The sequence below is a fragment of the Pangasianodon hypophthalmus genome, chromosome 22 (genome assembly GCF_027358585.1).
Source record: "Pangasianodon hypophthalmus isolate fPanHyp1 chromosome 22, fPanHyp1.pri, whole genome shotgun sequence".
Classification (NCBI taxonomy): Eukaryota; Metazoa; Chordata; class Actinopteri; order Siluriformes; family Pangasiidae; genus Pangasianodon; species Pangasianodon hypophthalmus.
Window position 1 is genome coordinate 15,723,288 of NC_069731.1, and position 13,272 is coordinate 15,736,559.

The window sequence follows — 13,272 nt, forward strand, 5'->3', positions numbered from 1 at the left end:
ATAGCCCATTGGCTAGCTGACTAACTAGCTCACAATGATTTGTACATTTCCATTAAAGGTATGTCCAGTGAAATTGGCTTCCCTACTTCCTTTTCATCTTCATCTGATGAGCTTTAATTTTTTAAGTCAGAAGTTATATTCATGAATAATGTATCATTTGCCATGTCTGCTGATGAAGTCGCTAACTCTATTGTAGTAATGATTTCAGTGGGACACTTGGAATGCTGCTCGTCCAATCAAATTAGTGGACCAGAACTAACTGTTGTATAAAAGGGAAATAAACAATTGACTATCCAGATATCTAGATAGAATGTCCAATCATCCATATATTCAAAAACACAAACAAAACAAAATGTGGATATGTGACATCTGTGTCAACTATTAAAGCAAATCCAAGAATCGTAGTCAGAGCGTATGACGTGAATCAAAACATTGCAGGCGACATCAAACGTAGATAATCCCAAAAGACAAAAGTCAAAAGACAGGCAAAAGTAAATAAATAAATAAATAAATAAAAAAGCTGGAATAACATGGAAAGAAGAAAACAGGGGTCGGATTTAATGTGAAGATTAACAGGGTATACATAGACAAACTAATCAAGGACACGGAACAGGTGAACACAATAGGGTAACCAACCAATGAGAAGATGGGGCTGAGACAGGACTAGAACTCTGTGGCTGGGGATAGAGAAGTCCTAATTGACCTTCTCAGCCTGTTGCCTCTGTGATGCACACCAGGAAAAGCAAGAAAATAAAATTAAAACTTTGATACAGTAAAAGCGAAGTGAAGGATCCTGTAAAGAAGCTCTGTAACTGTAAAAAGCTGTACTAAAAGCATTTATAATACATTTTTCATAGGTCACAGATTTATGTAGAATGTCAGGCTAAAAGCATTTTGGCTGAACTTTTGAAACTTTTCCTGCTGTCATATCATTTAACTGAAAGGAGTAGGAGAATGTCAGATCACTAGGAGGCGAAGCTAATTGCCAATAACAAGTTTCCACTTTTACAGTGGCATAGAAAGATGCGGCTAACAAGGAAGTTGCGGCAGACAGAGAGAAAAAGCAGAATTTTACAACAAAAGCCCTAGTGTATGTCAGTGGATGGGGCGGCTTGGTGTATAAAATAAGCTGTGTTGGTTGAACTGATTTTTAACTGCGATGTGTGGAAATGTTTAGTGTATGAGCTTACTTTAGACTGTTATATAAAGGTTACGAAATTAACATAAGGGTGTCCAGTTCATGGCCATGTTATATGGCCTTTAATAACAAAATATATACAGCTGTAGTGAAAGACATTTACATTTATTTGTCTTTTAGGCATTTCTAGATCTGACCATCAGTATAGTATGAAAGCTGGTCAGTTACAAAGCACTGGCACTAGAGACTTTTTCCAAATACACTAATGTCTCCTCACAGAAAACCTCACCATACCACTGATTTGCATTTTTTTATCTGTTTATGAGGCACATCGACCATACAAGTCCATGTGTAAACATAAAACAATAAAGTATTAGACGTAGCACATTAATATAAACCTTGCAACATGAACTAACGTCAGAGCTGCTGTTATGGAAAATTAATCAACACACTCAGAATCAGAAATGAGAATTTAACAGTGTTGTGCTATAATGGATTATTTCATGTTATTTAGTCAGTGGAACAAGACCATAATTTAATATAAATATCGTCTTATATTCTTTTTAGATACAATACAGTGGTTTCTATTCACTATAGTCCAATATTTGGAAGAAATACTGTGGGGGAAAAGGAACAGTAAATGTATGTGAGGCTTTTCTTGGCCCTTTCTCTGTCAGATGAGCACTTCACAAACTTCACACACAACAAAACATTCACAAACAGCTTCTTCTCATCCAGCGGAAAAAAAAAAAGTGGAAAAGAAATCGACATGCCTGAGGACAGAACGGTTTCTGTTTTTATAGCCTCCTCACAAAAATCCACAACCTCAACCCCTTTCATATGCGGATGGAAAAAAAATATAGAAATAAAAGAGACAGGAACTCTTAAAATATGTTTTTTTTAAAAGAATGTTTGGGCATATAAAGATATGTTCATATACAAACTGTAGGTCTACAGTAAAAGCATGCCTATGCGTTTTTCTTCTTCTAAAGAATTATGGGTTTAAACTCATTACAAAGCAGACGGACGTAGGAAGACATTCATTTCTTCTCATCTGAATAGCACACAAAAATCCAACCCTGATCTTCTGGCACTGAAAAATATGCAATCAAGAATTATTATGTGAATGGAGAAAATTGACAGTATAGAAACCATATGAATCACTGCAGCACGAGATTTGAATAACAACTTTTCAATTTAATTAGTGTGCCTGCATGAGCGTCTAAGCCGGAATCAAACCCTGAATGCCTTTTACATTTGCAAATTCACCAAAGTTAACTCACATACCTTAAAGCCATGGTTCTCAAAACTGCAAAGTTTTGTTTTCATAAATCTATATTGAATTGGCAATGGTTTTTAGGGGTCCTTTTTAGGGGTTAAAAGGGTCCCTGACTGTAAAAAGTCTAAGAACCCCTGCCTTAAAGTAATTAAAAAAGCAGAAAAGTCATTAATTATCTGTTCTATGTTCATATTTTCTAATACAAAACAAGTCAGTACTAAATACTAATAATATAATTTACAGATCATAACCTAGAGGTTACAAAGCGCTGTACTTTGTGATTACAGTGAAAATCCGTTACATCAGCCTACATTTAGGGGACACATATGAAAAGTCCATTTTGCAGTGGCCATGTAATCAAGCTAAAGTTACAGTATGTGCACCTGCTGCATTCTGAACAGCCAAAATATTTTATCTCTCAAATACTCATCTCATACTTAACCAACCTGCAGCTACTTCATACTAGGAAAATGCACAACATGTTTAATTATATGAGCAACATAAATGGTTGCCACGGCATCACACCACAATTTAAAAGTGCTTATGAATTACATTTATGCCACAGCAGTATAGAATTCTTAATTCTGACTGGTTAGTGTTTATACTAATGTGCTCGTTCTAATATGTTATGGTTTCTGAAGTAACAACTTACACATGGACGTTCCACATAAACAGATTTAAAAGAGTTAAATCTGAATTCTTCACTCTCTCTCAGTCCATTTTGTCTGTATATTATATCTCTTTTTGGTAGCCATATCTGATCAACCAGATGATAAACATAGATAGCATGGAAGGAATAACACACAACATGAAAATAATTAACGACAGGGTGGTGTGATGTGGCCCGACGTGAAGCTGAGTTACTGTTACCACCCCAAAGTTGATTATTTTCCAATAAGAGCATGTGTATTAATCCTCTTATACCACAACAATTTAAAGAATGACGTACTTTTTACCCATTTGTAGTAAAAACATACTTTTTACCCATTTGTTGTGGAACATCTGCGAAATAGCTTATTCCCTGTTATCACTTATAAGAGCTCTAAACAGTCATTTACTTAGCAGTCTCTCTTTTTTTGTCTCTCTCTTGAAGTAATTAACACAAAAAACAAAGATTTACAGCTTGTCACGTGACCAAGAAACCAGGAAGCGCAAAGTCCTTTATCCTGAAGACTTTCCTGTAGTGGAAAACTTACTAACCATTACAAAATGCTGACACTGGAGACTCTTTCCATAAAGATTTAATAAAAGTCTCACCATAAAACATAAAAACTTCATCAACCAAATTACACATTTTTATTTGTTTAATAACAACACATTTTAATTCATGTATTATTAGGAGTAGATTGTGGGTTGTGGAGTGTTCGACCTGTAAATGAGCTGTTACTGGAAACAGTAATGTATTAGAAATATCCTTTATTTCATGGCTGGAACTACTGCCATAGCTGTGGTGTTATAGAAAATTAATTCACACCTGATTTAAGAATTCAACAGTGCCTCTGACCAATCAAAATCAAGCATTCAGTAACACTGTGATACAAAAATGTAAAGTCATGAGCAGTGTTATAGTACCACAAATACACAACCTTTGCCAATCTACACTTTCTGGGAGAGCGAGTAAAAAAAACAAAAAAAAAAAGATATATTTCCTTCTTACCTTACTTCTTCCACTTCCTCTGGGCTCAGAGGAAAGATAGGAAGAAATAGTAAAGCATTTAATGACACCAAATACCAGCTTACTGATGCTAAAAGACACGGAATGAAGTAAACCAACCATTTTGTTTAACAAGGACAATGAAAGGATTCAAGCTGTTCTGCGCAAAGAGAGAGTTCAGTGTAAAACAAAATAAACGCAGCCAACACACAAAATTGAAATGAACACAAATCATGTCACTATTAAACCTGAGCTGGAAAGAGAACTGGATTAAAATCATCCGCTTTATGGGTATTAATCTGTTTTGTCTGATTCCTGCAGCCCACCTGCTTCATGCTTTGACAGGTTGATGAGGAAGTATTGACACCTCTGTGTGAGACATGCTAATTTGCTGGAACAGCTTTAAATCAAGACCAGTGTGTGAAGGACAATAGATCAAAACACACGCATTTGCTGAGGCTTCAAGTAGAGTAATTGGACATGAATTCATCTCGCAATGGAAGTATGTTGGATATAAAGCAAGAATCCAAGGCCACAACCAGCAATTGTTTTATGGTATACAGGAGATGTCGCATGGCTGAACTTCTGTTCCATCCATTTTGCTGCTTTTTCGCTTCTACATTGGTACTGCACTTTTTAAATTTTTTCCCCTCTGCTTTTTTCTTTTGTTGTTGTCCTTCATGCCAGTGGGCTGATGTTTGGCAGGAAGAGAGCTGTGGCTCCTGCCTCACAACACACATTACAGGTGGCAGATGGATTTGACAAATGAGTTCTCTCTGGTACAGGGAGGGAGGCCAAGCAATTGTGTGTCCAAGCTAAATGAAAAAGACAGTATCACAGTACCACACTACACACACCAAGCCAAATCCCTGAGGCGCTACATTCATCACAGCTCCACTTCGAACAAATGTAAGAAGAATTGGGGAGGGGGGGGAGGGCAAATATATATATGGCTTTCAAATGACTGCTAGATTTCAGGCTGCTCATCATGGAGCTTTGCCCAACAGGAAGCTGTTGCACAAAATAGGACCTTGCCTAACATGTGGCTTCTGCCCAAACAGGAGCTTTTTCCTATTATGGTGCTTTGCCTAGCAGAAGGTTTCTCCCCAAACAGGAGCTTCTGTCCAACAAGGATCTTTGGCCAACCAGGGGCTAATGACCATCATGGGGCTTTTTTCTCTTTGTCATATTTTAAAGAATGTGAGACAGAAAGAGACACAAATATGACACACAAGGTGGGCTTCTATATGTCCACCTGTAGCACTGTAATCTTTAGAAAAACACATCTAAGATTCTTTTCTATCAAGTGTAGCGTCTCTTGTTCTCCACTGCTGACCTTATAAGGGACATGAAACCATTAACAAGGGCCAGAAGTCCACTACCACTACTAAACTCTAAACAACATGAATTACTATCATGGCCAGAATTCCACGCTGGTTCTACACTTTTTTCTAGAAAGAAATGCTTTTCTGCTCACCATGGTTCTAAAGAGTAGTTATTGATGTTACTGTAGCATTTCTGTCAGCTTGAACCAGTCTAGCCATTCCTCTCTGACCTCTCTCATAAACATGGAGCTCCCCAGCACCCCAGCATCAAGGAAAAGTATTTCTCAATTTCTGAGAGTGTAGATGGTTTATGTTGGTTCATGCTGGTATGGTACTGGTTTGATTGGTCAATCAGCATGGCCAGTATAAGCAGCAAGCACACCACAGTATCTTGACTAGGCTACTGCTAGTCACCTTAGCCTACAGGTTCTCAACCCTAGTCCTGGACTACCCCAGATCCTGCACATCTTAGCGTTCTCCCTGCATTAACACGCCCCCTTCAGGTCTGTAAGAGCTGTAAAATCGATGAGTTGGGAGCAGGGAAAACACTAAAATGTGCAGGATAGAGGGTGCTCCAGGAGCTGTGATTGGCCCTCCATACAAATGCTTCAGATTCATCATAGAAATCTGATAAGGGATTGTTTATAGTTGCTACATTTTGTCACGGCATGCTAAAGATAACCATTACAGCATCATTACAAGGAAGTTGTTCGAGGCTAATCTAGATTAACTTCATCAATACAAACCTCTTAGCCAATGCACTTTTAAGTGTGTCCTTTGCTTCATAAATGTACAGCTGACTGAATATTGACACATTTCAAGGAAAAGCTCTACTGGTATATAGACGCACAGATTTGAAATCTGCAAATGTTTCACCAGATACAAATGTTCTATAGCCAATGAACTGGTACAAAATGATCCATTCCTTTCTTAGATTTGAGCATATGTGAGATGGTAATAATCTCGGACTCAAGCTGTTTTCAAATTGCGATACATATTTCAAACAGTTAAAGTAAAGGTTCTTCTCAGCAGGACTTTGCTTCTTGGCAACAGTCAGAGTGGGTTTTTGTCATTGAGGAGGAGACGTGAACTTGAATAAATGTTCATTTTGCACTCGCCCTGCTGTCTGATCCTCTCAATACAGATGGCATTACTGTCAGAGAGATTAACATGGACAGTTTTTCTATTAGTCGATGGTGCAGGGTGCAAAAGCTTCTGTGACATTGGTTTCACTTGGAAATGTGCAGTTTTGTGCAGAAAATAGCTTTTTGAAATGTGTCACATTTAAGCTAAAAGCTAAACGCTTATCAGAGCAGAGAGAACATAAAAAAGATCCATGAGCTACAGTGGCTGCTTATGTGTGTTGTTCATTATTTCAGCATGTTCTGATGTCCAGCAGCTTTTCCTCATGCTGACACTTGTAGTCGAAGGTTTTTCAGTAAACTTTCAAGCTACTCATAAATACCCTGATTTTCACCTCTTCTCCCACTATTTCATTACAAGTCTCCTGTTAAAACAATGGTTTGTTTTCCACATCTATTTTCATGCTTTGCCTGTCTGAGGGCTTTGCCCAGCAAGATGCTTCTGCCCAAAACAGGAGCTTCTGTCCATCAGGGAGATTAGCCCAACATGGGCTTTGCCCAGAATGAGACTTCTGCCCAACCAGGGACTTCCATCCATCATGGAGATTCTCCCAGGCAGGAGCTTCTGCCAAACCAGGGGCTTCTGTCCAATATGGGGCTTTACACTGAGATACTACTAAAACTAAATTATTAAGTATGCAAATACATGAATGAATAGATAGATAGATAGACACTTATCTTCAGCACTCCAGCTGATAATTTTGTATGTGTTTTTATAGAAAAAAATGTTTTTTGTGCTCAAGATGAAAACCTCTCCTTCGATTGACTTTTGATCTTCTGAGATATTCGCTTTTAAAAATGATGTCTCTCACGCGCTTGCCTGAAATGGCATCTTTATCGATCAAACTAAACAAAGTTTACACTGTCAATAAAAATATTTCCAAGCACAATGGATTCTCAAACCAGAAATACTTTAAACACAGCTGTAGAGAATCCCGATGGTGTCAGTGGAACAGAATAACTGCTGCAGTACGAGCAGATTTCCTAGTGTCACAAACACACAGCCAGGTCAGCCTATACTTTCTGACAAAGAGAAAATCCAAATTAAATTTCCATCTGCTGAGTTTTCTCTGCTTTATGTGTGCCAAGTTAATGAAATGTTCCCAAGCAGCGATTAACAATTTGCGCCGATTCACACATGGCTCATTATGTCATCCGGGTACAAGTAGTGTTTAGAAATGAGATGAAGGGTAATTTGGGCTATTAAGCACTGTATTAATGCACATTAAGACAAATCACAGGCTTATATCAGTGCACTTGTTCTAATATGTTATCCTTTCTATAGTAGCACCACAGGATGCTCCATATAAATGCTTTAAAAACATACATAATCTTTGATATGGTAAAGTGTTCTGTGAGGAGATTTTAGAAGGAGTCTCCAGTTCCAGAACTGTAATAACAGAGGTAAAGCTTTAACTTTACGTTTTAACTTGTTTCACAGACATTCCACAGCATTAAATGAAGCTATAAACTGATAAAATGCATGACAGTGTTCTTTAATTAATACAAAAATTGTAATTGTTGGCAAATTGCTGTGGTCTAAGAGGAATAAAACACTTATGGGAAAATAATCATGTTGGGTGGGTTTCACATCATCACCTTACACCATCATTGCTTATTTTCCTATAACAGCACACACCCAAAGTGTTACTTAACTCTGTTGAATATGTTCTCAAACAACAGCTCTGAAATGAATACGGTCCAAATCATGAGCTGCGAGGATACCGATCTTGATGTCCATGATTTGCTATATACATATATATATATATATATATATATATATATATATATATATATATATATATATATATATATATATATATTCAATTCAATTTATTTTTATTTGTATAGCGCTTTTTTACAAAGGTCATTGTCTCAAAGCAGCTTTACACAAACAAAAGTAAAGTGAAGTGTGTGTGTGTGACGTCTCTGATGAGCAAGCAGGGCGACGGTGGCAAGGAAAAACTCCCTGAGATGGTGATAGGAAGAAACCTTGAGAGGAACCAGACTCAACAGAGAACCCATCCTCATATGGGTTTACACTGTAGTGCGTGTGTGTGTGTGCAATGTGTGTTGGTGTAGTCCATGGAATATAGCTGATATATATATAAAAGCAACAACTGATATTGATGCCTGGAGTAAGTGCTAATACTCAGCAATGCTACACATGCTAGTCACAAATCAATCCAAGAAGATGAAGTGTCGCTCTATTGCAGTTCTGAATAACTGTTTAAAAAAAAACAAAACACCAGCACATGCATGAAGGCAGGTCTTTTACATTCAAAGCAAGCTTCCATCACTGATGTGCTAGCACACACAAGCAGAGCTGACCATGTTGATAAAGAAACAGCTTTTGTTGTTGATAATGAAGCAGCTTGTGTTGTGCTGAACCATCTGGAGCACATGTGCCAAACTCCAGCCACAAAGCACCATCAACATTGCTGTCCTCCTGGGCATTCATCACACGAGAGCAAGAAAGCGAGACTTCAAACCACATGTTTGAAATCCATCCAACTGTGACAAATACAATTTCATCCTCTGAATAATGTGATAATTATGAATAACACTTCACTTAAAAACAAACATTTAACCAATAAACATTTATTAAACGTCTGTCACAATATCTACTTTAAGCAGTGAAAATGAACGGTACAAAGCCAATAAAAAAATTATAATTTATAATTATACTTTAGGTCACATGGAGGAAAGGCACCATGGTGAGTTTTGCCAAAAACAAAAAAAAAAGACTGCCATTTTCATTCCTCTGAAAGGTTACTTTTGACACATGACCATACAGACTCACATTACATGTCTGTGGATGGTATCTTACAATCCAGTCTGACCTAGCTTAAGCAATTTTGCTGAGAAGAATGGCAAAAAAAATATCCGGATGCAGATGTGCAAAGCTGATAGAGACATATTCCAGGTGTTGCAGCTAAATTATTGACTTGGTTGGGGGTGGTGGGGAAGAGGGGTGGGTGAATACTTATGCAAACAAACCTTTTATGCTTTTTTTGTTTAATTAACCTTTGTGTCACAATAAAATGTTAGAACTTGTGCATAAAATGGTATCACAATTGATTTTAGTTCCAAGTTGTAACACTACAAAATGTGGAAAAAGGCAATACTTATGCAAGGCGATGCATGTCAAAGGCTCTGTTCTTTTCTAAGAAGTGATGCGGCTTGTAAGAAGTGATGTGTAAAAGTATGCACAAGGCATATTTCAGGCTGAAGACTGGATGTGTATTCTGTTTTTTTCCCCACGCTGGATCATTAACTTTGCGCCAGAGGCACAATTGTACACTTAAATAACCATAGAAATGTCTCATTAAGGCAATATTTTTTAAAAAAATCAAGCAGTATCCATGCAAATATACAATTTCCATGTATAACAGCTGCTATTTTATTCGCAATCATACCATAGTGTGAGCTCTAACTAGCTTGTTAGCATGATCTGGGTCGCAACCTCTACAGCACGTCTTCTTAAACATTTTAAAAGATCTACAGTCTGCCATATTTCAGCCCTTAATATAAAGTACATAATTAACATTAGGAGGTCGAGGATAAATTTGTTGTTCCTCTTGGGATCTTGTGTTTCTAATTAAACTGACGTCACTGCCACCAGGCAGCACGGGAGAAAATCATATTTACAGAACAGACTCTGCTTCTGCTTCTGAAGCTGGCTTCAGAGATAAAGTGGGAGATCTGCTTGCTCTACAACAAACACTGTATAGACTTAGAAAAAATTCACGGAACGTTACACGTGTGTAATATGATCTAGGGAGCAATATCTGGGTATTAGCAAATGTAAGATTGTAGGTATTGAGCAAACTTACTGAAAGTAAAATTGCATTTTTTGTGGTTTTTTTTTTTGTACTGACTTTTGAAATTCATATTGATGAGCCCACATTGGGCTCCAGTACTGTTAGTCAAGAACAGGAACCTGAGACTGCAGTGGGCACAGACAGATAGATAGATAGATAGATAGATAGATAGATCAGAGACCTGCTTCAGCTACAAAACCATGAATTTCATGTTGCTGAATCTCACACAAATCTGTAGGAAAGCTAACGAGTGAGACTAGCGCTAGACGTGCTGACCTCACCATCACACCTCCTCCCAACGGAACCCTAATAGAGCATCCTAAATAGAACGTCCTGCTGCCATGGGACACACACTGACACACTCTCCCTCTCTGTACCTGGAGTGTTGAGTAGGCGTGATGAGCGGCAAGTGTAGGTGATGTGCTGCTCGCAGTGATCTGCGCCGTCTGTAATGGCGCTGATCTGCTCCATGGTGGCGCTGTAGTTCAGCTGCAGCACGGTGCGTCTGTCCCTGCTCGAACCTGATACGGCTGTCTGAGCCGGCAGGTTGTTCACCACTGTCGTCCACACCTTGTCCTCTGGAAATACAGCATGAGTGTTGCGTTACAGTAATGTCTTAAATGCTCAATGAAATCTCCAGTGAAATCACATTTGTTTTGAGTTTAAAAAAAAAAAAACAAATAAAGAAAAGTCATAAAAAGCTAACATGGAAGTGCTAACATGGTTCTATAAAATCTTTCTCATCTGTTGAAATGTTTGAGGCAGTGATCAAAATGTTGAGCAAGATCAAAATGTGATAAAATGCATTGTGACAAACAATTATTACAAGAATCGACAGTATTTTACCTTGTGTACACAACTTACATTTTACTTTTCGTGTGTGTGCTGGTTAAAATGCATCTCAGTGAGTGATGGTCTATTTTAAAAAAAGCTTCTAATAACTAAATAGAAATACTTTCTTTTGGTTTTGTATTAGAATGTTTTTTTGAAGTGAAATGGGTTGATTTTGGCAGATCTGGCAACCCTTTTAGCTGCATCAAATTCACAAAAACACTGCCGTGATTTGATTAATCAAATCAAATCAAAATCACAAACTAAGTGCATGACAAAATATCCTAAATCCCAGACACACATTACAATTTAATGACACACAATATAAAATAGGGTGTGCTGGATCAAGTGCTATTTTGTAAGCTGCTGAATAGTGAAGGTGAAAGCCATACTGTTAAATGAAACCAAATTTACAGTGATTGATGTAATGATAATTACCACTAGGACTATTCATGCAGTAATATATCGGTAATATCCTAGACTCCTATTAGAAGTTTATTTTAATCTTCTAATTCATATATCATCATATTAGTTTTTTTAATTTTATTTTTCAATTTTAAATTGATTCTTGCTTTTATGTTACATCATACAAAAAATTTTGGTGGATGTATGCAAGGTCTGCATAATAGTGCCATGTCCAAGTCACAGAACAGAGATATGTCAATTAATAGACAAACATGATCAGCGACTTCAGATTGCTGAATCCCAAAAAGGGGTCACCCTGGCAAAAAAAAAAAAAAAAGCCTAGACGATATTAAAAAATAAAAAAGAAGAAACCATCTCAGACACTCCTCAGACACTTCACTTCTCAGACTCAGAAAAATCTAGCAATCACAGAGGCAGGAACTACCCACCTTTCATTTGCATAATCTTAATATGGAGCACAGAAAAGTGACTGAAGCAGCTACCTAACTCAACTCTGAATACACGCAACTTTCCCCTGTGTAAATATTGACATATCTATTGGACAACTCTAAATACAGCCCTAAATGTGATCACAAGGGGTCAGCGAAGATGTATTCGAGACACATGCCAGAAATGTACAGCTGTCCATGGAGCAGATCACCCAAGACAGTTGTTAATAACAAGTCTGGATGAGTCTGAACCAGATCCTGAGATCACTGCAGTGCTCCAGGGCCAGGTTATCGAAGTCTAAGCATCTGTTTGGGTTGTTAACATATGGTGCGTTTCTTTCAAGGACTCTGTAGTGTGCTATTTGGGTTCAGCGTGTAGCTAATAATCCTCAGTGGATTTCCCAATGAGCACTGAAAACTGTTATTCTTTAATCTGTTGTCAAAAGCTACAATAAATTGTATTCTGCTGATACATATTCATCAAAAAGGCATCATTTGACACTAAATCAGTGTTTAGCATTTTGAGAAATCCTTGTACTAATTTTAAAATCTGTCATAAAATCCTGTTCACAGTTATGACAGCAAATACATTCTATACACTCCAAACACACAGTGTTAATTCCTATCAATAATTTATTAGTGAAAGTTCAGACTTTTCTGCATAAATGACCTGTCATGTTGCAAAAGACTCTGAAGGGTCCTAGAGGTCCGCTGCCATCAGGATCGATCCAGTAGACATCTGAATATTTCCCCAGGTGCTTATAAGCCTCGCATGACTGTTCATACAAAGCTAGAAGGAAAGAGACATGACAAGTGAATACACAGCATTTCAGCGATTTTATTTTATTTTTTTTTAAATGTATTATCCCTTCTAAATAATGAAAACTTTATTCCAGGCAGATCGAAGTGGTCATGAGATGTGTTATGTGTTATGTAATAGATCCCCCACTGTGGATGTAAGTACAAAATCACAAAGACGCTCTGGTTAAATGTGAAATAATTTAACTTTAGTGTGGGTGGTAATGTACAGACGTGGTCTTTCATGTAGACTCCAAATCAATAGATTAAAAAAATAAAACTCTAAGGTTTTGTGCCAGTCTGTGCTGCAAAGGTCATTCCATCTGTAAACATCAGTAAAGCTAAAAGAGGAAATGTAGCTGAAGCCTCCTGCTCTACCAAGTGCTCCATGTCGCTGTGTTTATAAATGTGTTTCAGAGCGCCGTTT

The 13,272-nt window shown here is 37.5% G+C and overlaps 1 protein-coding gene across 1 annotated transcript in view; it reads right to left on the reverse strand.

The window, feature by feature from the left end:
• LOC113541144 (contactin-associated protein-like 2) overlaps positions 1-13,272 on the reverse strand; it is a 135,805-nt gene that overhangs the window by 44,776 nt on the left and 77,757 nt on the right. The window contains exons 12-13 of the mRNA XM_034298225.2: positions 12,718-12,837; positions 10,740-10,940 (exon numbers count right to left, since the gene is read on the reverse strand). Coding sequence (XP_034154116.2) covers positions 10,740-10,940; positions 12,718-12,837 — 321 coding nt within the window. The remainder of the gene's footprint in view (positions 1-10,739; positions 10,941-12,717; positions 12,838-13,272) is intronic.